The 26,106-nt window shown below is 53.4% G+C and overlaps 1 protein-coding gene across 1 annotated transcript in view; it reads left to right on the top strand.

The window, feature by feature from the left end:
• The first annotated feature begins 625 nt into the window (after positions 1 to 625).
• PHF21B (PHD finger protein 21B) overlaps positions 626 to 26,106 on the top strand; it is a 69,310-nt gene continuing 43,829 nt past the window's right edge. The window contains exon 1 of the mRNA XM_049626732.1: positions 626 to 786. Within this exon, the coding sequence (XP_049482689.1) occupies positions 626 to 786 (161 nt within the window). The remainder of the gene's footprint in view (positions 787 to 26,106) is intronic.

Here is a 26,106-nt window from a genome sequence, read left to right as displayed (position 1 = left end):
AGTGTCTGGCTCTTGATTTCAGCTCTGGTCATGATCTCGTGGTTCGTGGGCTCGAGCCCCACATCGGGCTCTACGCTGGCAGTGCAGAGCCTGCTTGGGATCCCCCCCCTCTCTCTTCCTAGCTCTCTGCCCCTTCCCAGCCTGTGCGCTCTGTCTCTTTCTCAAAATAAATAAATAAAGAATATAGCAACCAGCGTGAAGTTGATCCTGACCGGAACTCTGCAGTCTGTAGGTCAGCCTTCTGGGCTGCAGGTGAACCTTCTTCTGCTTTTCTCCCTCATCAATCTCAGGGGTGTGGAGCCGCGGGGCCGGCTGAGGACTCTAGACTTGGTCACAAACATTCCCTTGCGGGGCCCTGCAAGATAGGATGGAGGGCAAGGTGGGCACGCTCCCTGGTGGGGAAGCTGCAGGAGCTGCCCAGTTCCTCTCCAGCAGAACCGAGAAGTCCGGGCTTCGCCCTGTGTGTTCTGAAGAACCTGGAATGGGTTTAGGGCAGGGGAGTGTTGGGGGAAACAAGCATGTCCGGTGGGTGGTAGATGGAGTCGGGAGGGTGGGACAGGAAGGAGAGGGGAGCTCTCTCGGGAGGTCAGCGCATTCAACCTGGGCGCTGGGAGCTGAGGCGGTGATGTGGGAGGAGGGTGGATTCAGGAGCCACGAAGGAGGGGCCTTGAGGGGCTCGAAGGCCAAGGTGCTCATCGAGGAGGAAGAAGAGGGCATGTCAGAGAAGCACCGGGGCCTTGCTGGCCATCGTGAGGGCTCAGCTCTCACTGAGTGCCTCTGGGAACTGTACGGTTTGAACCAGGGAAAGCACACGCCTTGATGTGGGTTCTAAAAGGACCACGCTGGCTCAGGTGTAGAGGTGAGGGGGACAGAGGGAGCAGGGTCATCATCAGGAGGGAATTAAAACAGTCCCGTGGTCTCTGGGTCCGGTGGTGGTGGAGGTGGAGAAGGGGAGGAGAGGCCAGAGAGAGAATCCCAAGCAGACTCCTCACTGTCAGCATGGAGCCCGATGCGGGGCTCGATCCCACGAACCGTGAGATCACGACCCGAGCCGAAACCGAGAGTCAGACGCTCAACCGACTGAGCCACCCAGGCACCCGGAGAGAAGACTTGTAGCCTGAGCAAGGCTGAGAAGGCTGAACTGTCCCTCACGTGACTTTGCGGACTGGAGAGGGTTGGGGTGGAGAATCTGGGGTGTGGGTGCTTGCCCGGCCATCGAGGGGCTCAAGCTGCCAGACGGGCAGAAGCCAGGCCCGGAGGGTGGTCGCAGAGCAACAGTGCTCGATGGAATTTAAAGTCGACGGACGCAGGCACGCCCGTTGGCTCGGGCAGTGGAAGGCATCGGGGACTGAGCTCAGGCGCTGTGGCTGCCGTGGGGGGGTCTGGGTGGGAGCTGGAGGACAGTGGTCACGAGGAGGCCGGCACGGGCTGGGGAGCGGAGGCAGTGGAGGGAGCAAAGGTCAATCACCTGTCATAGTCCCCTAACAAGTGCCGAAGACACTTACTCAACAGACATTTATCTCGGACGGTTCTGGAGGCTGGAGGCCCGGGATCGCGGTGCCAGTATGGTCAGGTTCTGGCGAGAGCCCCCTCTGGCTTGCACACGGCCGCCTTCTGTTGTGTCCCCTCTGTGGCGGGTGGGGTGGGGAAGCAGACGCAGAGAGAGCCAGCTCCTGGCCCCTCTTCTTCTAAGGGCACTAATCCTATCGGGTTTGGGTAGGATGCAAATGTTTCCTAACGCCATGCGACAGGGCGGGGGCAAGGCCCCCATCTTCCAGTCTAAAGGATGGACCCCCACCGCTAGAGTGCGGGGCCCCCCCCCCCCCCCCAACGTGCTCTCCTGCCCCCTCCACTTCTGGAATGACCTCCTCCCTACTCTGCCTGCCCAGGTATCAGGCCCAGCCCAGACACTCACCCTCTGCGGACTCTCTTTTTAAAAACTGTACTGACACCAAACTCATCAAATTGTGTACATTGAATATGTGTGGTCTTTAGCATATCAATTATACCTCAATAAAGTGGTTTAAAAAACTGTACTGGGCGGGGGCGGGGGGTGCCTGGGTGACTCAGTCGGTTAAGCGTTCAGCGTCTGACTTCAGCTCAGGTCATGATCTCATGGTTTGGTTCATGAGTTCGAGCCCCGGGTCAGATTCTGCACTGACAGCTTGGAGCCTGCGTGGGATTCTCTCTCTCTCTCTCTCTCTCTCTCTCTCTCTCTCTCTCTCTCTCCCTCTGCCCCTCCCCTGCACGTACTCTCTGTCTCCAAATAAATAAGTAAACATTAAAAGAACCTGTATTGACATCTTTTATTTGTTTTTCTTCCTCTTCTTTTGCTCTTGTGGCTTCATATGCTCCTGTAACCTTCACGTAGTTACATCATTGAAGTATAACTCACGTACGATAAGCTGCACCCATTTAAATGACACAATTTGGTGAGTTCCGACTTGTTTAAATTTTTTTTAATGTTTATTTATTTTTGAGAGAGAGAGACAGAGCGCAAGCGGGGGAGGGGCAGAGAGAGAGGGAGACACAGAATCCGAAGCGGGCTCCAGGCTCCGAGCTGTCAGCACAGAGCCCGACATGGGGCTCGAACCCACAAGTTGTGAGATCATGACCTGAGTCAGATGCTTCACCGACCCAGCCACCCAGGAGCCCTGGTGAGTTGAGGCTTGTGAGCGTTGCCATGGCAGCAAAGGTAAAGACCATTGGCATCACCCCAGATTTCCTGGCTCCTCCTTCCCTCTTCTCTCTGCCCGCACTTTTCGCCACACTTCTTTCTGCCTTTTGCAGAGTCTCATGCGAGCAGACTCCGGGCATAAACTCTCGCCTCTGGCTTTTCTCACTCAGCATAATGATTTCGAGATTCATGTATTTGTGAGTATCAGTAATCAAGTTCTTTTAATTTCTGCATATTATCCCAGGGCATGACATACTGTCTTTTTATTTTATTTATTTTTTTAATGTTAATTTATTATTTTGAGAGAGAGAGACAGAGCATGAGCGGGGAAGGGGCAGAGAGAGAGAGAGAGAGAGAGAGAGAGACAGAATCCGAAGCAGCTCCAGGCTCTGAGCTGTCATCACAGAGCCCGACGTGGGGCTCGAACTCACGAGCCGTGAGATCATGACCTGAGCCGAAGTCGGATGCGTAACTGACGGAACCGCCCAGGTGCCCCTATCCCTCTCCCTTTTGATGGACATTTGGGTTTTCAGTTTGGGGCGATCGTGAATAGACCTGCTGTAAACATTCCTGTGCAAGTGTCTGTCCTGGCAAAAGCTTTCATTTCCCTTGAGTTCATGCCTAGAAGTGAAATTCCCGGGTTGTATGGTAGGTGTCTGTTTAAGTTCCCAAGTTACTGTGGTTTCCTGTGTGCTCGAACCACCTCCCATGAGTGATTCAGTTCGGCTACATTCTCACCAACTCTTGGTATCGGGTTTTACACTTAGATAAAAAGCTCAGCCGCTCTCTCGTGTGTGTAGAGGTAACTCATTGTGGTTTAAGTTTGCATCTCCCTGACCACTGGTGACGTCGGCCATCTTCTCATTTGTGACCGTTCGCGTATGTTCTCCTGTGACGTTGTGAGCACATCCCTGATCCTGTTGTCTGGCTGCATCTCTTCCTTAAGTCCCCCAGACCGGGGTACAAATAAAAGGGTCTTCCTTGGGGGCACCTGGGTGGCTCAGTTGGTTAAGCATGTGACTCTAGATTTTGGCTCAGGTCATGATGTCACGGTTTGTGGGTTCACACCCCACATTGGGCTCCACGCTGACAGTGCAGAGCCAGTTTGGGAATCTCTCTCTCCCTCTCTTTCTCTGCCCCTCCTCCTCATTCCTTCCCCTCCTCCTCCTCCTCCTTTTCCTCTTTCTTCTTCTTCTTCTTCTTCTTCTTCTTCTTCTTCTTCTCCTTCTCCTTCTCCTTCTCCTTCTCCTTCTTCTTCTTCTCCTTCTTCTCCTTCTTCTTCTTCTTCTTCTTCTTCTTCTTCTTCTTCTTCTCCTTCTTCTTCTTCTTCTTCTTCTTCTTCTTCTTCTTCTTCTTTCTCTCTCTCTCTCTCTCTCTCTCTCTCTCTCTCTTTTTCAAAATAAGTAAACATATTTTTAAAAAATGGTCTTCCTTATTTTACTGTTATTTATAGGCGAGACTTCTCCATCACCAGATCAGAAATTTCTCAGAGGTAGGAACAGGTTCTTTCTCTCCTGTACACAGCCTGCTCTGCCCAGCACAGCGGGCCTGGCAGGAATTCAGTAAAGTTGTTGAACCCTGGTGGGGAGACTCCAGGTCCCAGCTGACCTAGATCCGGAAGAGTGGAGCCCAACATGGGAAGAGGGACTTTCTACCAGTCCTTGCAATGAGCAGATGAATTAAGAAGATACCTTTCTTTCCACTGAGATGAGCGTATAAATGAACAAAAGCCGTTCTGGAAAGATCTTCTCAGGAAAGATCTGGCAAGAAAAGAATAAGGTATCAGTGGACGAAGGGGTGTACTCATTAGGCTAATTGTTGTTCTTGGTCTCACAGAGTCCAGTGAGCACTGGTTGTAGTAACGTGGGAGAGTTCTGGGGTGGTGACACTATGGTGCCCTGGCTACAAATTCAGTTCTATGATTAATTTCTAGAAATATTTCTAATGACGCCAATCTTGTTAGTGTAATGCTGCTGTTACCCAACAGCACGAGAAAATGCTCCTTTGGCTACAAATGGATTTTCCAAATAACTGAACGACATTCCTTTGCGTGCTCAGCCCCTTCTTCCCATTTTAACTTTTTAGATGAACACTCTTCTAATGCAGAAGAGATGCTTTCTTTCCTTGTTTAAAGATTGTGGTACAATGCACACAATATCACATTGACCTCTTTAACCGTATTACGCGTATAGTTCGGTACGTTAACGCTGGTGTGCAGTCATCGCACAACCGTTCAATTCCAGAACTTTCTGTCTTCCTAAACCGAAACGCTCTCCCCATCAAACACTCACTCCCCATTCCTCCCTACCCCCAGGCCCTGGGGGCGACGTTCTAAATCTAAATCTGGCTACTGTAGGGACCTTGTAGAGTAGAAGCATGTGGCCATAAAGTCCTCAAGATCCACCCATGTTGTAGATTTTACTGAAATGTCCTTCCTTTTTTTTTTTAAGTTTATTTATTTATTTTGAGATAGAAGTGAATTGGGGAAGGGCAGAGAGAGAGAGAGAGAGAGAGAGAGAGAACCCCAAATAGACTCTGTGCTGTGAGCACAGAGCCTGACACAGGGCTCAATCACACGAGCCCAACGGGGACTCAGTCCCACGAAACTATGAGATCGTGACCTGAGCTGAAATCAAGAGTCAGATGCTTAACAGACTGAGTCACGCAGGCGCCCCTGAAATGTTCTTCCTTTTTAAGGCTGAATCCTCTTCCATGGTGTGGATGGACCACATTTTGTTTATCTGCCATCTGTCGGTGGACACTTGGGCGACTTCCACCTCTGGCCATTGTGAATCACACTGCCAGGGTCGTGGGTGTGCACACATCTGTTTGAGTGCTTGCTCTCAGTTCTTTTGAATGTGTCCCCAGAAGTAGGGTTGCTGGCTCATGTGGGAATTCTGTGTTTAATTGTTTGACACACCTGCCATAATGGTTTTCATAGTGGCCACACCATTTTACATTCCCACTCTTTCTTTCTTTCTTTCTTTCTTTCTTTCTTTCTTTCTTTCTCTTTCTTTCTCTCTTTCTTTCTTTCTTTCTTTCTCTCTTTCTCTTTCTTTCTTTCTTTCTTTCTATGTTTATTTTTTTGAGAGAGAGACAGGGCTCGAGTGGGGGAGGAGTAGAGAGAGAGGGAGACACAGGATCTGAAGCAGGCTCTAGGCTCTGAGCTGTCAGCACAGAGCCGGACGTGGGGCTCGAACCCATAAGCCATGAGCTCCCTTCTCTCTGGCTTCTGCCTGGTTGGGCCAATGGAAGGTGCGGGGATGAGGGACGGGTCTGGACATTTATTCCCCAGCTCCTTCCCTGTTGGTGCTGCCAGGTAAATGCCCAGATGCCCGGTTAATTTTGAATTTTAGATAAACAATGAATCTTTTTTTTTTTTTTTTTTTTTTTTTTTTTAGTATAAGTATATCCCATGCAGTATTGGGGACATTCTCGTACGCAAAAAAATCATTGATCTGAAACCCAAATGTATCTGGGCCTGTATTTTTATTTGCTAAGTCTCGCCACCCTGAGTGGCCTCTCCTCTGCCTGAGGCCACAGCTCCTGTGGGTTCGGTGGGGCTGGCTCCCCGCACTCCCGTGGGCGTGGCCTCGGTTTTCTAGCCCTGCCCACAGCTTCATAGGATTCTCTCTAGATTCTTCCACACCACCCCTCCTGAGCGTTGGGCCCTGACCAGTACGTGGTAAGCGATGAGACACCTTTGTGAGCCGCGGCTCCTGGGGACACACGCGGTCTCCATCACGGGCCTTGGGGAGGGGACCAGGAGGCCCTGTCCACGTTCCGCCTCACCGCAGCCCAGACGAGTGAGGCTCTTAGAAATCTTACCCATTTGTTAAAAATTTTTTTAATGTTTATTTTATTTTCTGAGAGAGCGAGCGAGCGAGCGCAAGTGGGGCTGGGGCAGAGAGAGAGGGAGACACAGACTCTGAAACGGGCTCCAGGCTCCGAGCCGTCAGCACAGAGCCCGACACGGGGCTCGAACCCACGAACTGCGAGATCGTGACCTGAGCCGAAGTCGGGCGCTCAGTGGACTGAGCCGCCCTGGTGCCCCTGAAATCTCACCCTTTTAGAAATAAGCTGTCAGCATACAGTCTTCCTTCCTAACTCGAAACCACGGGCGTCTCACGTGCCATCTTCTCCGTGGCAGCCGGCGGCTCTGCGGGGCACGAACCCTGCCGGCCTCATTCCCTTCTCGATGCCGTTATCTGTTCCGCTCAGGGAGTAAAGGAACGAGTGGACGTTGCCGAACGCCCTCGTAGCCAATCTGCTGGTTAACTGGCACCTGCAGCCTGTGAGGGGTGCCGTTCACCCGCTCTCTCATGCACCCGTCCGCGGGGGCCGCAGTCACTGGTGGGCCGGGTCCTGCCCTAGGAGCCTTGGTGGGCTGGCGGGGGGCCGGGGCTTGCCAGACTTAGCAGATAAACACACAGAGTGCTCAGCTACATTTAAATCACAGCTACACAGCGAACGCTGGGACCTATCTATACCATACAAAACTTGTTGTTCGCACGACGTGAAAAGCCGACTGGCCATCCTGTGTGTGGCCTGCCAATCCAGGACAGGGGTACCTCTGATTCTTAACCCCTCGATGCCTTGTTAAGTGAGGCGCCCCACGAGGTGCCCAGACGACGCCCTCAGTTTCATTGTTACGAATGTAGACGCTGGGGCCCAAGGAATGAAGTACAAGGGAGGAAGGAAGGAAGGGCCCAGTCCAGGCTCCCTGGGGGTGTTCTGGGTCTGTCCAGCTTCCCCATCCAGTGCTCCGTCTCCAAACTTTCCTGCCGCCTTCGTGGAGGGGACAGCCGGGGGGACGGATGAGGTGACAGCTGGGGTGTGGTCCAGGCTGGTGGTGGCTGGAGGCAGGTGGCCCACAGGCCGCCAGGCACCTGGGTCTCACGGGACCTGTCCCCCCACCCCCCCCGCCAGCCCCGCACCTCCCTGGAACAGAGCTGCTGTGATGTGGATGGCCGCTGTGGGCCGTTCCTGGGGGAGGACAAAGAACGCCCCCGGCCTTGCTTCTTCATCCATGCAGTGGGAGCGGCAGGCAGAATCTGTGGACTGTTCCCGTTCAGTTCCACAAGCCGGAGCCTCTCATCTTGATGAGAAGTGCTGGCGGGGGGCAGGGATCCAGCCCCACGTGCCAGAGGAGGAGCCCCAAAAGGCCTTCATGAGGCTTTAGTGCCCCAGAGTACCCGAATCCTCCATGGGGCGGGGGGGGGGGGTGCCCTTCACCAGGCCGGTGCCTCGAGAACGCTGCATGGAAATGTGTGCAGCCCCCCAGGTAGGGCAAGGGCTCGCTGTGGGCCGTGGAGATTCGGGGCCCCTCTGTCCTCTTCAGCAGCGTTTGCGGGGAGGAGGGGGAGGAGGGAGCACCCTGAGCCCTGCACGGAGCATGAAATCAGGACACCCCACAGAGCAACAGCCGAAGGTGTGTTTGCAAAATCAAATCTCTGCCCCAGTCCTGCTGCTCCTGAGCAAGCAAAGAGGAGAAGAGGCCTCACGGGGTTCCTAACCCCACTCCCACCCCCCCCCCCACCATGAGAAGATTGTTGGGGCCTGAGGCTCGGGCCCCTCCTTCTGGCTGGCGGGGAGGCACATCCTGTTAAGGTGACCCTCGAGACAAGGGCCAGTCCTGGAGGTGGGCCGGCATCGGCCTGGACTTGGGGAGGGCAGGATGGGGCTGGCACCTGCCTGGAGCTGTGGCCACAGCTGGGGCAGAGAGACCAGGAAGCCTGCTCCCCGTGCTCTGCGAGGACGACGCGGCTCCGTGGTGACCAGGCCCCACTCACGCACACGCTCCGCGGGGCAGCACTGCCTGTCATCGCGAGCGCCTTGCTCCCAGCTTTCCTACCTACTTCCGCTGTTCTCTTCTGTTTCTGCTCCGTCTCTGCCTCCTCCCTCCCCCGGTGCTTCCTCCCCTCCACCCTTGCCGACTGGGACCCCACATCCGTAAGCCGGGCATCCACGGAGGACAATCACCTTGACCCTGACATCCAGCCTGCAGCAGAGCCCTCCGGGCGGCCAGCTCCTCACCCTGGGGCCAGCCCGGGGCCTGCTCTGACCCTGAGCGCCAGTCCTGCCCTGAGGGGTGAGGCTGGGGTTGCTTGCAAATAGCCGGAAGTCAGGCGAAGGCCCCGAGGACCCAACGAGGCACAGACCCCGAGGTCATCTGGGTTCCGAGCACAGAGAGGTCACTCCAGCTGGGGAGACAAGGAGCCTGGAGGATGAGGGGTTTGGGGAAGCACAGAGACTGGGCCGGGGAGGGAAGGGGAGAGACGTGGAATGTAGTAGAAAAGGTCTGGTGGGCTTGGGAACGGGGAGCATCCGGTGGGGCTGGATCCCAGGTGGCACAGGAGTGATTTAAAGGTCATGAAGGCCACCTGGGTGCCTCGGCCGGTTGAGTGTTCGACTTTGGCTCAGGTCCTGATCTCACAGTTCGCGAGTTCGAGCCCCGCGAGTTCAGACTCTGTGCTGACCGCTCAGAGCCTGGAACCTGCTTCGGATCCTGTGTTTCCCTCTCTCTCTGCCCCTCCCCCACTCATGCTCTGTCTCTCTCAAAAATAAACAAACGTTAAAAGAAAATGAAGATCATAAAATAGCTCAGATGGATGGATGCCTACTGTGGGCATCGCCGCCACCAGCTCGAGCCGTCTCCCCGCAACCCCACGACCCGCGCACCTTCAAGACGGAAGCGGCTTTCCTGAGGCTGCGCGGTTGACCACAGGAAGTGTCTGTACTTGTGCCGAGCTCTACACACGCCCGAGAGCCTCACATCTTTCGACTCAGGGAATCCTTCAACAACCCCGTCTGGAAGGCGCTCCGCCCCCATTTTACAAAAAGGGAAACTGAGGCACAGGGAGGGATGTGACTTGCCGTATGCGACGTTGCCAGGACTCAGACCCGGACATCTGAGCGTTTCCCCACTAAGCCAGCCTCCCAGCCGGGAGAGGTGAGACCCCAGCGGGGAAGGCAAGCCAGCTGCGGGGACCGGAAGGCCAAAGTTCTATTGCTGTCATTCATGGCTGTATCTCATGCACCTAGACCGTGGCACATAGTAGGTGCTCCACAAAAATGTGCGGAAAGACTGGAGGAGTCAGGGGGACCTACTGCCATCAGGATTCCATCCTCCAGCCAACGTAGGAATGAGCAGAAAGATGCTACGGTAGCAATAAAGCCTCCACATCCCAATCCCCGGAAGGGGACCTTTTGTGGATAAAGGGTCTTTGCCGTCGTGACTTGCCTGGATTATCCACGGGATGTCACAGGTGCCCTTATGAGGGGAGGAGGCAGAGGGACGTTTGACACAGCCAGAGGAGCAGGTGATGTGAGGACAGAGGCAGAGACCGGCTGATGTGGCCACAAGCCTGGAGCCACCAGGAGCTGGGGAGACAGGAAGGATCCTTCCCTCCAGCCTTCAGAGGGAGCACAGCCCTGATGGCGCCTTGACTTTGGACTCCTGGCCCCCACACTGTGCGAGAATGGATTTCCGTTGTTTTAGGCGCCTGCTTTGTGGGGATGCGTTTCTGCAGGAACAGGACACTAGCAGGTGCCCATGACGTGTTCTTGCTACGAGGTAGTGCTGTCACGAGACGGCCGTGCCGTAGTGTCCCCGAGGAGCACCAGCCCTGAGGCAGACGCCGGGGGCTCTGTGCCTATCTGCCCTATGACCTTGGGCACGGCGGTTGTTTCTGGCCCCAGTTTCTTGTCCCTAAAGTGGTGTGGCCCCAGTTTCTTGTCCCTAAAGAGGGGGCCGGGGGCTGAGAAATTCTTTCCTGCCTCTGTCGCCATTGTCGTGAGGATCAGATGGCATAATTGGCCTGTGAAAATACGGAATTCTGGAATACATATGTATGTAATGTCTTAGATAAAATTTAGAATTTATAAGATTGTTAAAATGCCAAGAGTACTTATTATGGAGCATGAAGATATTTCTGTCCCTCTGTCCATCACAAGCATGGATTGGCCCCTCTTCCTGCCTCTGGGGACGAGCGGAAGACTGCCATAGATCAAGGTGGATTTGATCCCCGGAAGGAGTGGGATCAGCCCCCGTCTGTGCTGGGGCGGGAGCCTCTGAGGCACACCTTCCTGTTTCCTCCCCTTTCGTGTTCCTCAGGCACCTGCATGTCTTCTCGTACCCCTGTCAACAAAGCCCAGTCGTGGGACACCGTCTCCTTGGCTCCTGACTCTCGGGTTAGAGCCTGCTGGCTGAAGGAAAAGTCTGGCACCTGAGACGTCCCATTGATGCGGGTCTTTTGAGCGTGATGGTCAAGAAAGAATCCCGGAGATGTTTCACGGTGCAAACAGGTGCTTTTATTAAAGCACGGGGACGGGACGTGTAGGCAGAAAGAGGGGCACCGGGGTGGTGAGGAGTGATCTGTAGTTGGCAGGCGTGGGGGAAAACATAAGCCTCTAAGGAATTTGTGTGTGTTGAAAGTGGGGTTTACTGGACCTTGGAGATCTGGCCATTGTCGAGGCAAGGTTACCCTTCATTGTGTCATAAAATGTCAGTCGTGAGACCCTTTAAGAATATCGTGTTCTGCACATCTCAGACGTGGATCAGTGGGCTACGTGTTGTCAGATGATTTGCTCTTGGTTGTACTTTTCCTGCCTTTGTTCTCCTCGACAACATGTGGGGAGGGTGGGCTCTGTGACCCCCCGAGTCCCATTCAACTCGTGATCCCAGGCGCGGTCCCACCCCCATCCCCCGTGCCACCCCCTGTCGCACACCTGCACCCCCACACGGGTGTCTGCGGTTGGGCAATTTGGGTCATGTCGCCCACACCTGTGCTTCTGCTGCTGTTGACATCTGCTGTGTGATAAGGGGACACGGGTCTCGTTCCAAAGTCCAAGTGTGGAGGAGATGGGGCACAGCTGTCTGCACATCACTCCTCCTGTGCTCCCACCAAGCTCAGACCCTTTCGTCCTTTCCAAGGACAAAAGTCCCCATGGAGGGTGGAGGGTGGGGCACTCCTTCCCTTGGGGAGCACTGGAGGGCTCTCGGCATTTTGGAAAGCTTGTCCACCAGCTTTTCGCCTGATGGGGCACTTTGGGGGGCCTCCAGGGGCCAGACCCCACCCCCATGCCCCCAAGGCAGAGCCCTTTCAGTCAGCGTGTCACCACACAACTTGGGGTGTGCCCCACGTCCCCACTCGCTCATCGGCAAGGCTCAGGAGCACCTGCTCCATCAGCCCAGTTCTGGTTTTGGGGGCACAAAGCGGAATCAGACCTGCTTCTGCCCTGGAGGCCTAGCCCGGCTGGGGAGATAGACTTACAGGACAGAGACCGAGCACTGGGCCTGTGGATTAGGAAGCTCTTGATGGAAAAGAGAAGCCTGAGCTGATCTGGAGGTACTTGGAGGACCTGGCCAGGGGGAGAAAGTTCCTGCCTACTCAGTCTTGTGAACGATCTGTCTTACTCTATGTCTCAAACCCATGAGGATGATGACACACGTGGAACCTGACTCTTCCACGTAGATCTGCCCAGAGCTGCCTCAGCACGGAGGACAAGCTGGTTGCACAGGGAGCACCTGAGATTCTGCAAAGGTGTTCAGAAATGTTACTCAGGGAGAATCATGACTTTGGGTCATGTTCCGGGCATGGGTTGGAAGGTCTGTTTCAACTTGCCCCTAGGCAGGAAAAGACGTGACTGTCGGTAGCATTCCAATGTCCCCCCTTCCACCGTGGCCCCAACTCTCTGAGAACACCGAGTGGGAGAGAGATCACAGCTATGGGGAGAACAGCACCGGCCTAGAGAGTACTTACCCGAACATACAGAGTTGGGTCTTATGCACGTGCACGAGTCCCTTGGGTTAAGGCAAGAACGCTGCCTCTCACACTGAGCCAGCAGCCGGCAGCCAGCAGCAGACAGAACCATGGGGGAGGTAAGCAGAGCTGGGCGCTTACTGAAGAGTCTGTTCATAAACAGCCATGAAAAAAGACTTTAAACTTTCCAAGCTGACTAATCTTGATTCACAAAACAAGAAGTGAATGTTCTAGCATGGGAACATGCCAGACACAACAAGAGCTTGTGTGTAGGGGCCCTAAAAGAGAGCATCAAGCTTGGGACAGAACAGATGAATATTTTCTTTGGATCAAATAATGAAGGCTCATTGGTGGTTCTTCAGCAGGACTATTATTCATGGTTTGTTGTGAATAAATGTTTGCAATTTTCTTTTCAGAGTTTAGGTTCAGTCATTCTGAAAAAAAAATCCTTTTCTCACCTCGCAAATATGTAGAAGGAGTTAAAGTCTTTAACTCCTACATTTTCTACATATGGCGGGTCCAGATTATGATGCAGTAAAGCAAGTAAGCAAAAGTGACTTCCTCTAGAATATTGCTTCAGTGAGGGGGTTCTGTTGGGCTGTGGCATGTTGGTGTACTGGACCTTGGACCACTGGTTTAGCTCTGATCTCTGGTATTTAGTAGAGAGGACAGCTAGGTTTTCAAGTCCTTATCCTGCTCTCATACTCATTACTCAGCCTCAAATAATCTTAATCCCTATAATTGGATTAGGGCATCTGGGATTTCCAGAAGCCCTAGGGACCTACCAGAAGTCAAAGTAAATCCTCCCTGGAGGAATAGGTCACTTTAGCCCTCAAATTATTTCTATAATTTTTCATAGAATGATTGAGTCTGACACTCAGCAGAAATATCAAAGCACACAATGAAACAAGATGTGATTAAAACCCAAGAGAAACAATAAATAATAGAAACAGACTCACAAGGACCCCAGCTAGTGGAATGAGCAGATGTCGACTTTTTAAATGGCCATATTTTTAATATGGTCAAAGATAAAATAGAATGAGTTAACTTATAGCAAATCTCTAGAAAGTATAAAAAAGAATTAAATTGAGATTCTATGTCTGAAAAGTACAATAACCCAAATTAAAAATGGAAGGGATTCACAGCAGAATGGACATTGCTAAAAAGAGAACCAGTGAATCAAAAGTAGGTCATAAGAAAATATCCAGAATCGGTAGGTCATAAGACAATATCCAGAATCGGAGTTCCTGGGTGGCTCAGTGGGTTGAGCGTCTGACTTCGGCTCAGGTCATGATCTTGCAGTTCATGGGTTTGAGCCCCGCATCGGGCTCTGTGCTGACAGCTTGGAGGCTGGAGCCTGCTTCAGATTCTATGTCTTCCTCTCTCTCTGCCCCTCCCCCACTCACACTTTGTCTCTCTCTCTCCCTCTCAAAAATAAACATTAAAAAAAAAAAAGAAAACACTCAGAAATTTTAAAAAAATATCCAGAATAAAGAATGGACAGTCAAAATAATGGAATATAGATACAATAATATCATAATGGAAATAGATACAAAAGAAGGGGTAGGAGGCACAGGTGATGCACTGACAAAGTCTAACGGGCCCAGAAAGAGAAGAGAGAATTTGAATTAAATGACAATGAAATATTTTAGGGCCCAGAAAGAGAAGAGAGAATTTGAACTAAATGACAATGAAATATTTTACACTGAATACCTTTTTTTAATTCTTTTTTTAAAGTTTATTTATTTTTGATAGAGAGAAGGCGGTGGGGGGGCAGGTGGGTGGGTAAGAGAACCAGCAGGGAAAAGTCAGAGAGAGAGGGCCAGAGGATCCAAAGTGGGCTCTGCACTGACAGCAGCAAGCCAGATGTGGGGCTCAAACCCATGAGCTGAGAGATCATGACCTGAGCCGAAGTTGGATGCTTAACTGACTGAGCCAGCCAGGCCCTCTGCACCGAATACTTTGAGTGGAATGATCCTGAAGATAACATTATCCAAAGTTGCGGGATGCAGCTTATGCTGCACCTAGAGGGAAATTTATAACCCCCAATGCATATCTTAGTAACAAAGAAAGGCTGAAAATCAATGAGCCAAGCTATGATCTCCAGAAATTAGAAAAAAGAACAAATTAACCTGCTCCCTAATTGAAGGGAGGAAAAAAATAAAGAGGAGAGCAGAAAGTAGTAAAGTAGAACATAAATGCATATTAGTAATGATCAACAACACCAAGAGTGAGTCTTGGAGAAGACCAGGAAATGGACAGCTGGCGATGCTGACACAGGAAAATAGAGAAAAGACACAAATTCCTCATGTCAGGAATGAAGAGAAGGTCACAGGGGGTATTGTAAGCAAAATGCAAAATTTTAGTATTGGTGTTAATGTTTAGAAGGGACAGAAAAATCCCTTGGAAATGGCCAGCTTATCAAAACTGACAGAAGAAGAAATAGAAAATCTGAATAATCCTATAAGCACTTTAATGTGTAAGTAAAGTCCTCTTGATAAAGACAATATTGCGCCCAGAGAGCTTCACTGGTAAATTCTACCAACCATACAAGAAGAAATAACCTGGGCATTTCACAAATGCCTTTCTGAGGGCATCTTGCCCGTCTTAACCATTCCATAGTGATTGAAGTTCACATGTTTTAGCTTCCATGCAAAGCCTCTGGTCTGACTCCCGTGCACTTCTTTTTACCTCACCCCCATCCCTCCCGTATATGCTCTTTTCTCCCCCAACCTAGCAAAAAAAGATTCACCTCTCCCTGAACTCGCCATGCTGGTTCTTGCCTCTGGCTCTTCACGTTCACTTATTTAACACGTCCCCAAGGACGTGCCCCCCCGAGGACTCTGTGCCAGGCTCTCAGGAGCTGTCCCCTTACCCAGTGCACTTTTCTACCCTTCTTTTTTTTTTTAATATTTGTTTATTTTTGAGAGAGAGACAGAGAGAGCAGAGAGTGAGCGGGAGAGGGGAGAGAGAGAGGGAGACACAGAATCTGAAACAGGCTCCAGGCTCCGAGCTGTCAGCACAGAGCCCGACGCGGGGCTCAAACGCACGAACTGCGAGATCATGACCTGAGCCGAAGTCGGATGCTTAACCGACTGAGCCCCCCAGGTGCCCCCTAATATTGATTTTTAAATATTAGATTTACTTAGAAAATTTTTTTAAACGTTTATTCATTTTTGAGAGACAGAGAGAGGCAGAGTATGAGTGTGCAATGGGCAGAGAGAGAGGGAGACAGAATCTGAAGCAGGCTCCAGGCTCTGAGCGGTCGGCACAGAGCCCAACGCGGGGCTTGAACTCACTAACTGTGAGATCATGACCTGAGTTGAAGTCAGACGCTCAACCGATTGGGCCACCCAGGCACCTCCATAGTTTTTCAATGGAGGTATAACAGGAGAGCCTGGGTGGCTTAGTCAGTTGAGCATCCAATTTCAGCTCGGGTCATGAGTTCCTGGTTCGTGAGTCCGAGCCCCGTGTTGGGCTCACTGCTGTCAGAGCAGAGCCCGCTTCGGATCCTCTGTCTCCCTCTCTCTCTGTCCCTTCCCCCTCGCATGCTCGCTCTCTCTCTCTCTCAAAAATAAATAAGTATTTAACAAAATAAATGAATAAATAATAAATAAAGTGGAGGTTATAACATACACACTGGAAGGCACACTGAGTGAACCAGTCTTAAAGCTATAGGCTGATGGATTTTTATATATGAACATACCCTTCTAATCACCGTGAGCTCATATCGAACATTTGCAGCACCCAGGGAGATCGCTCATGCCCTGTTCCACACAGGAGCTGCTGTTCTGACCAGGTGGCGTTGAGACGTCTGACCTGTGTGTATTTTCTATGAAAAGGGATCATGTAGGCTTCTGAGTCGGCTTCTTGCACTCAGCGTGATGTCTGTGCGATTCACCTGGCTTCTCGCGAGTACAGCGCCATGAACACACCTGTGCGTGTGTTTGGGGACACGCGTGCATCTCCTAAGCACGAGTGGGACTGCGGGTCACGGCGGGGGGCATAATTCAGCTTTAGCGGAAACTTCCAAACGGTTCTCCCAAGCGCTGAACCACTTAATGCTCACGCCAGCATGTGTGACAGCCGGAGTCCTGGGGGCTGACTTAGGGGATGTACTCTGGACCAGTTCGAGGTGGAGAGAGGCGGTGGTGGCCTGCGTTGGGGACAGTCATGAGGGTGACTCCCCCCCACCCCCCGCCCCCAGCTCGGCCTCACTGGGAACTACGTTTGTAGGATGCAGAGACCTGTGGATGCTTCTCCCCCCATAGTTCAGGACGTGGCGGATGTCCCATGTCATCTGGCGAGATTCTGCATCTATAGCACTGGGGGGAGGGGAGCCCTGGGATAAGAGTCTGGAACAGCAGCCCAGGCAGTTATGAAGCACAACCATGGGGCTTGGACCCCTGTCAGAGCCACTTGCCAGGCCCACCGCTCCCCAACTCTGTGCCCACGGGGGACAGGGAGGTGGTGATAGGTTAGAGCCCCCGGGTTCCCTAGGTTCGGATATGCGGTGGGGGTGGGGTCTGGCCTGTGTGACGGCCATCTGCGGGCTGGACTCTGGCCAGGGCCTCGGCCACCCCACCTCCGCCTTCCTCGCTGGTCTTCACGCTGCCCGCCTCCACTGGTACCATCTGTCCCCCCACCCCCACCCCCGTCCCCAGTCCCATTTTGGATTCCTGCTCTTGGTTCCCACAGGAGGAAACTGAGGCTGGGAGGCGTAGCTTAACTTGCCGCGATCCGAGCCACGGCTGGGACGGGAGCCTGGAAACCAGATCCCTCTGCACCGTGTGGCTCCCTCTCAGGGCTTGTCCCTTTACCTCCCGCCTGGCTGGGACACGCTGAGCTCCGCAGGCTCCGTGCTCTTTCCTTTCTCCGCGAAGTGGGCGCCCGTTGAGGTCAGGGGTGGGGCTCTTGTGTCTCAGATTCACCCTTGCAGGGTTGATGCTTGTGGCCTCGAGCTGAAGTGAGTGCGACCCAGGGGGCTGGAGAGGGGCTCCCAGGAGCTAATAGGGGTGGGGCAGGGAGGCGGAGGGGCCTCCCCGGAGACAGGACTCCCTCCCAGCCTCCTGCAAGGGCGCCAGCAGGTAGCCTGTCCCGGCAGCCCCATCACGCGCTGTCCCCAGCAGGAAATGACAGTGCAGTGATTGCTAAAATACCCACTCATGTGCGGGAAAACAAATTAAGTGCCTCCTGTCAGGCTCCCGTGTCAGCTGGAGCCAAGTGAGCAGCGGTGTGGTAAGCGGACCTGAGCCGGTTTCGAGACGACAGTGGGGCAGACGAGCCGGGGCGGCTCACCCGGGGCCCATCTGATCGTCTCGCCCTGGGACAGGGATGATGTTACAAGGAGGGCTGGTCTCCGGGCCCCTCAGCGGGACTCAACACGGCTCAGCCGAGACGATCCCCGGGCCTCGTAGCTCCAACACCCTGCGTCTCTCCGACCCAGGTGGCTGGACTCCGAACCCACATGACTTTCTGTGACATCATGGGAACGAAGAGAGAGGAGATAATGCTCTTAGGTGGACTCCTAAGGCTGTTCCCACCTGCGAGCTCCCTCTTTGTCACCAGTGTCCCGTGATCCGTCCCCCACCCCACGCAGTGTCCTGTGGTCCGTCCTGTGTCCCACACAGCGTCCTGTCATCCAGTGTCCGTGTCCTGTCCTATGGGTTGCCTGTGCAGCTGGGTCCCACATCAGACACCAGAGGCCTGCATTACAGGGTCACTGGGGAGGGTCCCAGCTCTGTTCCTCGATCTTCATGGAGAAACAGCCTTTAACACCCACATGAACCAAACCCGTTTTCCGTGTGTCCTTCATGCCAAGTCATTCGGCTCAACAGCTTGGCAGATACGCGGGGCAGCCTGTGAAGGTTCTAGAACGAGGGAGGCTCCACCCCTCCCGGCCGTGCCCCTTGGCATCTCCTCAGCTTCTCTGAGCCTCCCTTCTCTCTCTCCCTCCCTCCCTCTCTCCCTCTCTCTCTCTCTCTCTCTCCCGGTGTGAAGGGGAACCTAATCGCCATTCTCTCGGAGGGTGATGGTGAGCAGGAGTGACAAGCCCACGTCGGTTCTGCTCCTTCAGATGCTCCCGGAATGTTGGCGTCAGCTCTGGGCACATCCCCTGCTCGCTTTCTTTGGCCTTTGCTAACTTGTTCCCTGAGACTGGAATTGTATCCCCATCCTCTCAACTCCTGTCCTTCCACACCCTCTGCTTCTCACCTCTCCTCCCTGCCCCGGGTCCTAACAGTCCTACTGCGTCCCTGCTGTGCCCCCGTCGGGGTCCGGCCGGTGCTCCCCGGGCACTCTCCCTGCCGACGCCCCCTGACCTGTGATAACATGCCCACTCGCTCGGTACTTCTCACCCATTCATTCCCTTGCGCCCCCGTATGTTAATGCCGTCCCCACCAGTAGGCAAGCATGCTCAGTGTTTAAGTCTGTGCACCAGCGGCGGGGGGAGGGCAGAGAGAGAGGGGGACAGAGGCTCCAAAGCAGGCTCCGGGCTGACAGCAGCGAACCCAGTGCGGGGCTCGAACTCACGAACCGTGAGCCAAAGTCGGACGCTCAAAGGACTGAGCCACCCAGGCATCCCCGGACCTCATTCTCTGTCTCACATTTTCACCAACCCATGCGTGTTTTTACAACCACCTATGTTCCTGTGAATACACCTTGTCTGCTTTTTTTCTAGAGGCCAAGTCACCCCCCAAGGTGTGTGTCTGCCAGTATCTTCCTCCCCGCCTTGAGCGGCCATTTCCAGGCAGGTGAGCGATCGGATCTGTGTGACAATTCCTGGGGGACCCATGTCCTTAGGGGCAACGCCACTGTCTCAGGCTTGTGGTTCTGTAACCTGATGGGCCCAACCGGAACCCTTCCTGGGGGCCTTCCAGTCCCCACCCCCGGCCACCAGCAGGTCAGGAAGATTCCGTCCCTCCCACCCCTGGCTTTTTCCGATTTCCGCGGGTCTCAAGGTGTAAAGGGAACCCTTGTCGTTATTTTAATTTGGGTGTTTTGGACTTGAAATACTTTCAGGTGTCTTTTCTTCTGCGTGAGGACATCTGGTCTTGTCTCGGCTTCCTCTTCGGTAACTTTATACTGTTTTCCACAAGGTTGCTGTCTCTTGTTAAGCTATACGTTTTTTCGATGGGTTAAATTCTAGTTCTGATTTTGCCTCTGCATGGCTTTTTGTCTCCAAATTTTGGCACAGTGCTAACATTACTGCCTAAATATATTTAAGTCGACTTACGTTAAATCGGGTATTAACCAGACGTTGTTGTATGTGCTTGTATAGAGATTCAGTCCTCTCTAAGGTCGGCATTATTACCATGACTATTTCTATTACTCTTAACTGCCATCATCCTCCTCTTCGCTTCCAAAATGTAGCAGTGGGGCACAGGGCAGCCAGTTCCTTGACAAGGTCACCACGGTGGGAAGAGTTAAGCCCCCTCCCAGGGATATCCACACCCTAATCCCTGCAACCCATCGGTGAGTCACGTCATAAGGCAAAAGGGGCTTTGCAGGTGTGCTGAAGTCAAGGATCTTGTGACGAGGAGACCATCCTGTGTTATCTGGGTGCAATCACAAGGGTCCTTTCATGGGAGGAGGGAAGCAGGAAGGGCAGAGCCAGAGAAGGCGACGTGACGGGAGAGAGGATGGACGACCAGAGGAGGGACGGCCCTGTACTGCCGGCTTTAAGAAAAGGAAGGGGCCACGAGCCAAGGAATGCAGGCAGCTTCTTGTAGACACTGGAACCAGCCAAGGAAAAGACTGTCCCCTTGCGCCCCCAAAAGGAGCACGGCCCTGCTGACCCCTTGATTGTAGACTTGTGACCTTCAGAACTACAAAATAAAAAGTTCGTGTTGTGTAAAGTCCCCAGCTCTGTGGTAATTTGTTAACCGCAGCGACAAGAAACTCAAGCGTGTGGCCCAGCGGATGCAGCACAGGGAGCTGGCCCGAGCTCATGGTATCACCGGGGAAATGGCCCTGACTGGGCAGTGAGTGTTCCCAGGTCTCTCTAGGCTGCTGGACTCTAAGCCCTGGCTGGCACAGCTGGGCACCTCATTCCTGTCCCCTCGGCATCTTGCCCAGTGATGCTTGCTGACTGCCACAAGTGTGGACTGCCTGGCTAGGGCAGGCGCTGTCGGCCCTGGGCTGGGCCCGCGATCCATACAAGGTGCCCTGGGCACCTCCAGGTGTGACTCAGGGGTCTGGGGATAAGATGCAGTGCTGGAGAACTGCTCACTTGGGATGGCCGGCTGGTTCAAGGCCTCCATAAGTTTCTGCCATTGAGGTCTCAGCCGTGACTGGCTCAGTGGGAAAATAGGATTATTATTCAAAAATAATTTTGAAGCCACCCTTAAGCCGAAATGTATCTGTTCCACACATTGAGGGTTTCTGCCAGGGCATGTGTGTGAGCCATCAAGGGAGGGTTTATTCATTCATTCATTCATTCATTCACTCATTCATATTGTGCCTACTGTATGGCGGGCATCCAGACATCCAGCCGTGGGCTGGCTGTGAGAAATCTGTCCTGCCAGAGCTTACAGCCTAGAAAGAGACAGACGGACAGTCATGCAAATCAATGCCGGCTACAAACTGACAAGGAAATGGCGGAAGCAAATGGGATCCTACGCAGAAGGGAAATATAATTTCCATCTGGGGGGTCAGGGAGAGTCTGTTGGAGTGGTTGGTATTCAAGTTTTTCAGTACCTGTGACTATGCCACGCACATAGTAGGGCCTCAGAGACCTCTTGTAAAACAAAACGGGCCGACGGCTGGTAGGCTGGCAGGTGGCAACGTGCCCACAGTAGACTATGGTGGCTCAGCCCTGGGGCCTTGGAGCCAGAGGCCTGGACATGAGGCTTTTGAATCTCATCTGCACCACTTACTAACTTGCCGCCTTGCTAAGTGTCTTTGCCCCTCAGCCTCGGTGTCCTCGCCCACAAAATAGGGATGATCACAGAGCCCAGCTCCCAGGGTTATCGTAAGGATTAATTGGAAAAAAAAAAATAAAGAAAGAAAACATAGGAAGCCATTTGTAGAACGTGTGAGCATGTGGAGAGACAAGAGCTAAGTTAGGCTGGGCAGAAGGAAGGGTGTTTGTGGAGGCCTGGGTGCGAGCCACGGGGTGGGGCACCCTCGGGAGTTTGTGGAAGATCTAGGCTCTGAAGCATGACCTCATCTGCACAGGCTTCTTCCAAGGTCCTGCTGGGCCTTCTACAAGACTGTTCTGGCTGCAGTGGACACGGCTAGATTGGACAAGGGGGCAGGATGGGAAGCAAGATGGCGGCCTGTATTGGGTCAGGGGTGGCCATGGGGACGGAGGGGCACAGGTGGATTCCAGATTCATTCTGGACTTGGCGGAGCTGGAGGGGAAGGAGGGCATTTGTCAGGGGCGACCGTGGTGTGAGTAATTGGCGGATGGCCATTCAGTTCCCAAGGCGGGAAGAGTGGGAGGGGAGCAGAACTGGTGGGGAAAACATGGAGAGCTTGGTTCCGGACAGTTTTGGAGCAGAGGCACATAGAAAAGAGTGAGAAGACCATGAGAGGCTAGGGAGAGCTTCCAGGAGCCCCCACAAATGTAGGGATGGGGTGGGAAGGAAGGACAGGATCCCACTGCATTTTCGGCAGGGACTGTAACATGTCAAGGAGAGGAGAATCTAATTAAGACTTTGTCTGGATGTGGCCGGAAGACAGGAGCTAGTGAGAGCACGTGGGAGGGGGTCAGGAACAGCTGTGTGCTTGGGACAGCCTTGTACTTTGTTGAGGGCTCAGATCCACGGGGACCGCGGAAGGCTCCAGAAGAAACATCGGCTTGGACTCCTAGAGCAGAGGCTTCCTTCCCCGAGGTGCCGCAGAGGTGGGGCCGTTGGCTCTCCGGGAACCATGCAGCCCGCACAGTTTCACCCCTCAGCCACCCCGTGCCCCTACAGGACCCAGTGACGCCCCCAGTGGGGGACTGGCTTTTCCTCGCTTTCTCTCCTCTTTTGCCATTTCAAGGACACCAAAAAGCCCTACGCTGTGAGGCGCAGCCAGGAAGAAACTTCCGCTGCTGCCCCCGCCACCTGTCAAAGGGCTCCTTCCCCAGTGCAGGTGGAGGGCGGCTGCGGGCTGGGGGCTGGAAGGCGTGGTCAGAAGTCACCAGGCCTTGGGGTCTTCAGGACCTTTGCACTCCCCCTCCTCTCCTCCCTTCTCCTCTCCTGCTGCTCCTCATCGCTGCTGCCTTCTCCTTCCTGCCCAGCCCCCCGCTCCCTCTCCATGTCCCCTCCTCCCCTTTTCTCATCTCCCATTGACATCATGACATCATCCCCTGGCTGCCCGCTCACTCAGCCATGCGGTTACTCGGTGAACGTCTGAATCACCAACATGGCAGGTGCCCCACCAGCTGCGGCAACCCCGGGATGGGGTCGAGAGAGTGAGAGACGGAGTGTGTGCAGGGGAGGGGCAGAGAGAGAGGGAGACACAGAATCCGAAGCGGGCTCCAGGCTCTGAGCTGTCAGCACAGAGCCCGACGCGGGGCTCGAACCCACGGACCACGAGGTCCTGACCTGAGCCGAGGTCGGACGCCCAACCGACTGAGTCACCCAGGCGCCCGGAGAGAAAGTGCTTTCTTATTCATTCCCATCCTGTTTCACGGATCGAGGGGCCCCTCCCTGCTACCCACACTCTACGCAAGAACCTCTGATGCTCCTTCAGCCATTACAGAGCCGAACACAAGGCACTCACCTGCGGCACCAGCTAGGAGGGGAAGGAGGGACGGACATCGTGAGTCAGTACGCACCGGGACGAGATCGCTGAAGTCACGGCACAGCTAAACCTTTCAGGTCTGGAGCAAGGATGTGAGAGACGAGACGAGACGAGATGAGACGAGAGATGAGAGGAGACAGGAGCCAAGAGACAAGACGAGACGAGACGAGACAAGACAAGACATCGTAAGGTAAGGTAATACATACAATAAACCAAGGCAAGAGGGGACACGAGGGAATCAAGATCCTCGAAAGAAGGGGACTCGTGTTCCATACCGCTGTCCCTTAAGGCATTTGTGGATTCCTAAGAAGCATCAAGCAAGAACCTGAGAAGCCAACAGAGAGTGATGGTGAATCAGAACTGTCAGCATTTTTACGGAACTGGGGAGGCAAAAAAAAAAAAAAAAAAAAAATCAGGGCTACGAAGGCAACCAGGGCATGAGGGCCCAGAACCGGGAGAGAAGAGAGGCAGAGAGACACAGGGCCCACACTCTGCACGGCGGCTATTAACCACTTACGCTATTTACTAATATTTGTAAGCCGCCTGTGCTCAGAGGATGAGCCCCTGGCTGCTGAGAGCCTGAAAAGATAAGCAGAGACGTTGGCAGTTTCTCCAGGGCTGGAGGTCAGGAACTGGTGCCCAGGACCCGCCAAGGACGAGCAGTCTGATCAACAACTGAGACTCTTCACCGGGAACCAACCACCGGGCTCTGCCCAAAGGAAAGAGTCAATTCGAAACAGACCAAGCCCCAGATGGAACTGTAGCCTCAAATCAGCCCCAACCCTCTCTAAGCACCTGCCAAAATCTAAAGCAAATTCTGTCTGGAGGAAGATGTCCATTATCCAGAGTCCTGGAAGTCTTAACACAACGTCTGACATTCGATTAAAAAAAAAAAAATGTCCCAGGTCTACCAAGAAACAAGAGCTGAAGAAAAAAGTGACAGTAGAAACAGACCCACAGATGACCAGAAGCCAGAGGCGTCAGACCTGACAAGATAAAAGTGATTCATATGTTCGAGAATAGAGGTGACCGTGGAGAATTTTTTTTTTAACAGAGCAGCAGAATTTGTAAAAACGAATGCAATGAAAATTCTAGAATTGAAAACCTCAATACATAAAACGAACAACTCCGTAGATGGGCTGAGTAGCTGATTGCTGGTGGCCGAAGACGAATGGGCTGGAAGGCACGTTTGCACAAGACGTCCGGCGGGAAGCACAGAGACAGAAAAGAGGATGGAAAACCTAAGTTTGTGAGACCCTGAGACGCGGTGCCAGTTGTAACGTGTGGAACTGGACTGTCACCAGCAGCCAGACACAGTGACGTCCTGTGCCTCTCAGTGCCGTGCAGCCGATGGGATGCTGACTCCCAGCCCCCAGGACTGGAGAAAAGAAACATCTATGGTTTCAGCCCCCCGGTCGGTGGTATTTTGTTAGAGCAGCCTGAGCTAAGACACTCGTACGGGAAGGAGACCAGATGGTCCTTTTCTCCCTTGGGGAAATGCCATTGGGAAGACATGCTTCCTGTGTTCCGGCCACGCTGGCCTGTGGGATTCTCCCAGCATCCCAAGCTGCTCCCTCTGACTGGGAACATCTACCCCAGCCACCCACATGGGTCCTTCCCCCCTCCCTCGGGCCTCTGCTCGGGCGCTCCTGACCGCTCTGGAACACCCGTCTTCCCCATCACCTGGACCGCCCTTCCTGCCTTACCGTGCTTCGAAGCACACTGGCCCCTGACGCGTTCGGTATTCGTTTACTCGTATGTGATCAGCCCTCCTCACGGGCAGGAGATGCCTGTGACTGAGCAATTTGCTGTGTTCGTTGCTCGAGTCCCAACAGGGGCTTAATCCGTATTTGTTGAGTGAATGCGTGAACAAATGGGTGGCACCTTGGATGGCAGAGCAGAGGACGGGGAAGAACCCGGGTCCCTCGACGGCACCCCTGAGCTGCGGAACCCGTTGGTCCTGGAGGTGGTACGGGCTCGTTCCCTCACTGGGGAGCCCCTCTGGGGCGACAGGCTTTGTTACTGCCCCCCACGCCGTTATCTTCCTCGAACGCCGCACCCTCGTGCTCGGCTTGCTGCCTGTCTGCTTGGGGTGTGGGTCCCCCGGTCCTCCTTGCGGCGGGCACCTGCTGACCATTCTGACGGCTCCAAGCGGCCCTGCCTGCCTCCCCGCTGACCTGCTTATTCCCTTCGTGACACATGCTGTTATCCGAAAGCGGCTCGCTCGTCTGTTCCCTGGCTGCGCTGTGTCCTCTCCCCACCCCCATGCCCTCCAGGATGCGGTGACACCCCATGAAACCACTTCTCGCCCGTTCCTCAGGGTCTAGAGGGGCTCCTGGCGCATAGTCGTGGCTCAACACACGTTGGCCAATGCGTGGATCTCTATTTCATAGAAAAGCACACAAACTTTTATTTATATGGTCGACCTGCCACGTAGGGGTAGTTAAGTGACACCTTCAGAGTCATGCTGTTAACCTCAGGTTTGGCACCTGCTTCCGGGGCTCCCTTCATGGAATCAAACCTCTTCCTCAAAAAACAAAACAAAACAAAACAAAACACCAAAAAGAAAAAAAGAGCAGGGAGAAAGAAGGGGGGGGGCAGTTTATAAGCTCCTGAAATCAAAAACATATTTGTGGAAATGTTCGGTTTGCTTGGTGCTGAGAAGTGAATTGTAAAACTGTGTCCATTATAGAAATTTCTTTCATAATGGTCTATGCCGAGGATTATGGAAATTTGGAATACCTGGGTTGGAAGGTACCTTAAGATGCATCCAGTATAATTATCCACTAGATGCTTTAATCTCTTCCCCAGCAGGCGGTGCAGGGGCAACGCATTAGGAATTCCTCGCTTGGAATCAGCCCTAGGTGAGAAGATCAAGGCTGTTAAATTGTATCCAAAATAAAAATCAATGCCTTAGAGCAGGAGCCTGAG

This window comes from Panthera uncia, chromosome B4 (genome assembly GCF_023721935.1).
Source record: "Panthera uncia isolate 11264 chromosome B4, Puncia_PCG_1.0, whole genome shotgun sequence".
Classification (NCBI taxonomy): domain Eukaryota; kingdom Metazoa; phylum Chordata; class Mammalia; order Carnivora; family Felidae; genus Panthera; species Panthera uncia.
Note: the sequence above shows the minus strand (reverse complement) of the source record. Positions and strands in the feature narration are given on the sequence as shown.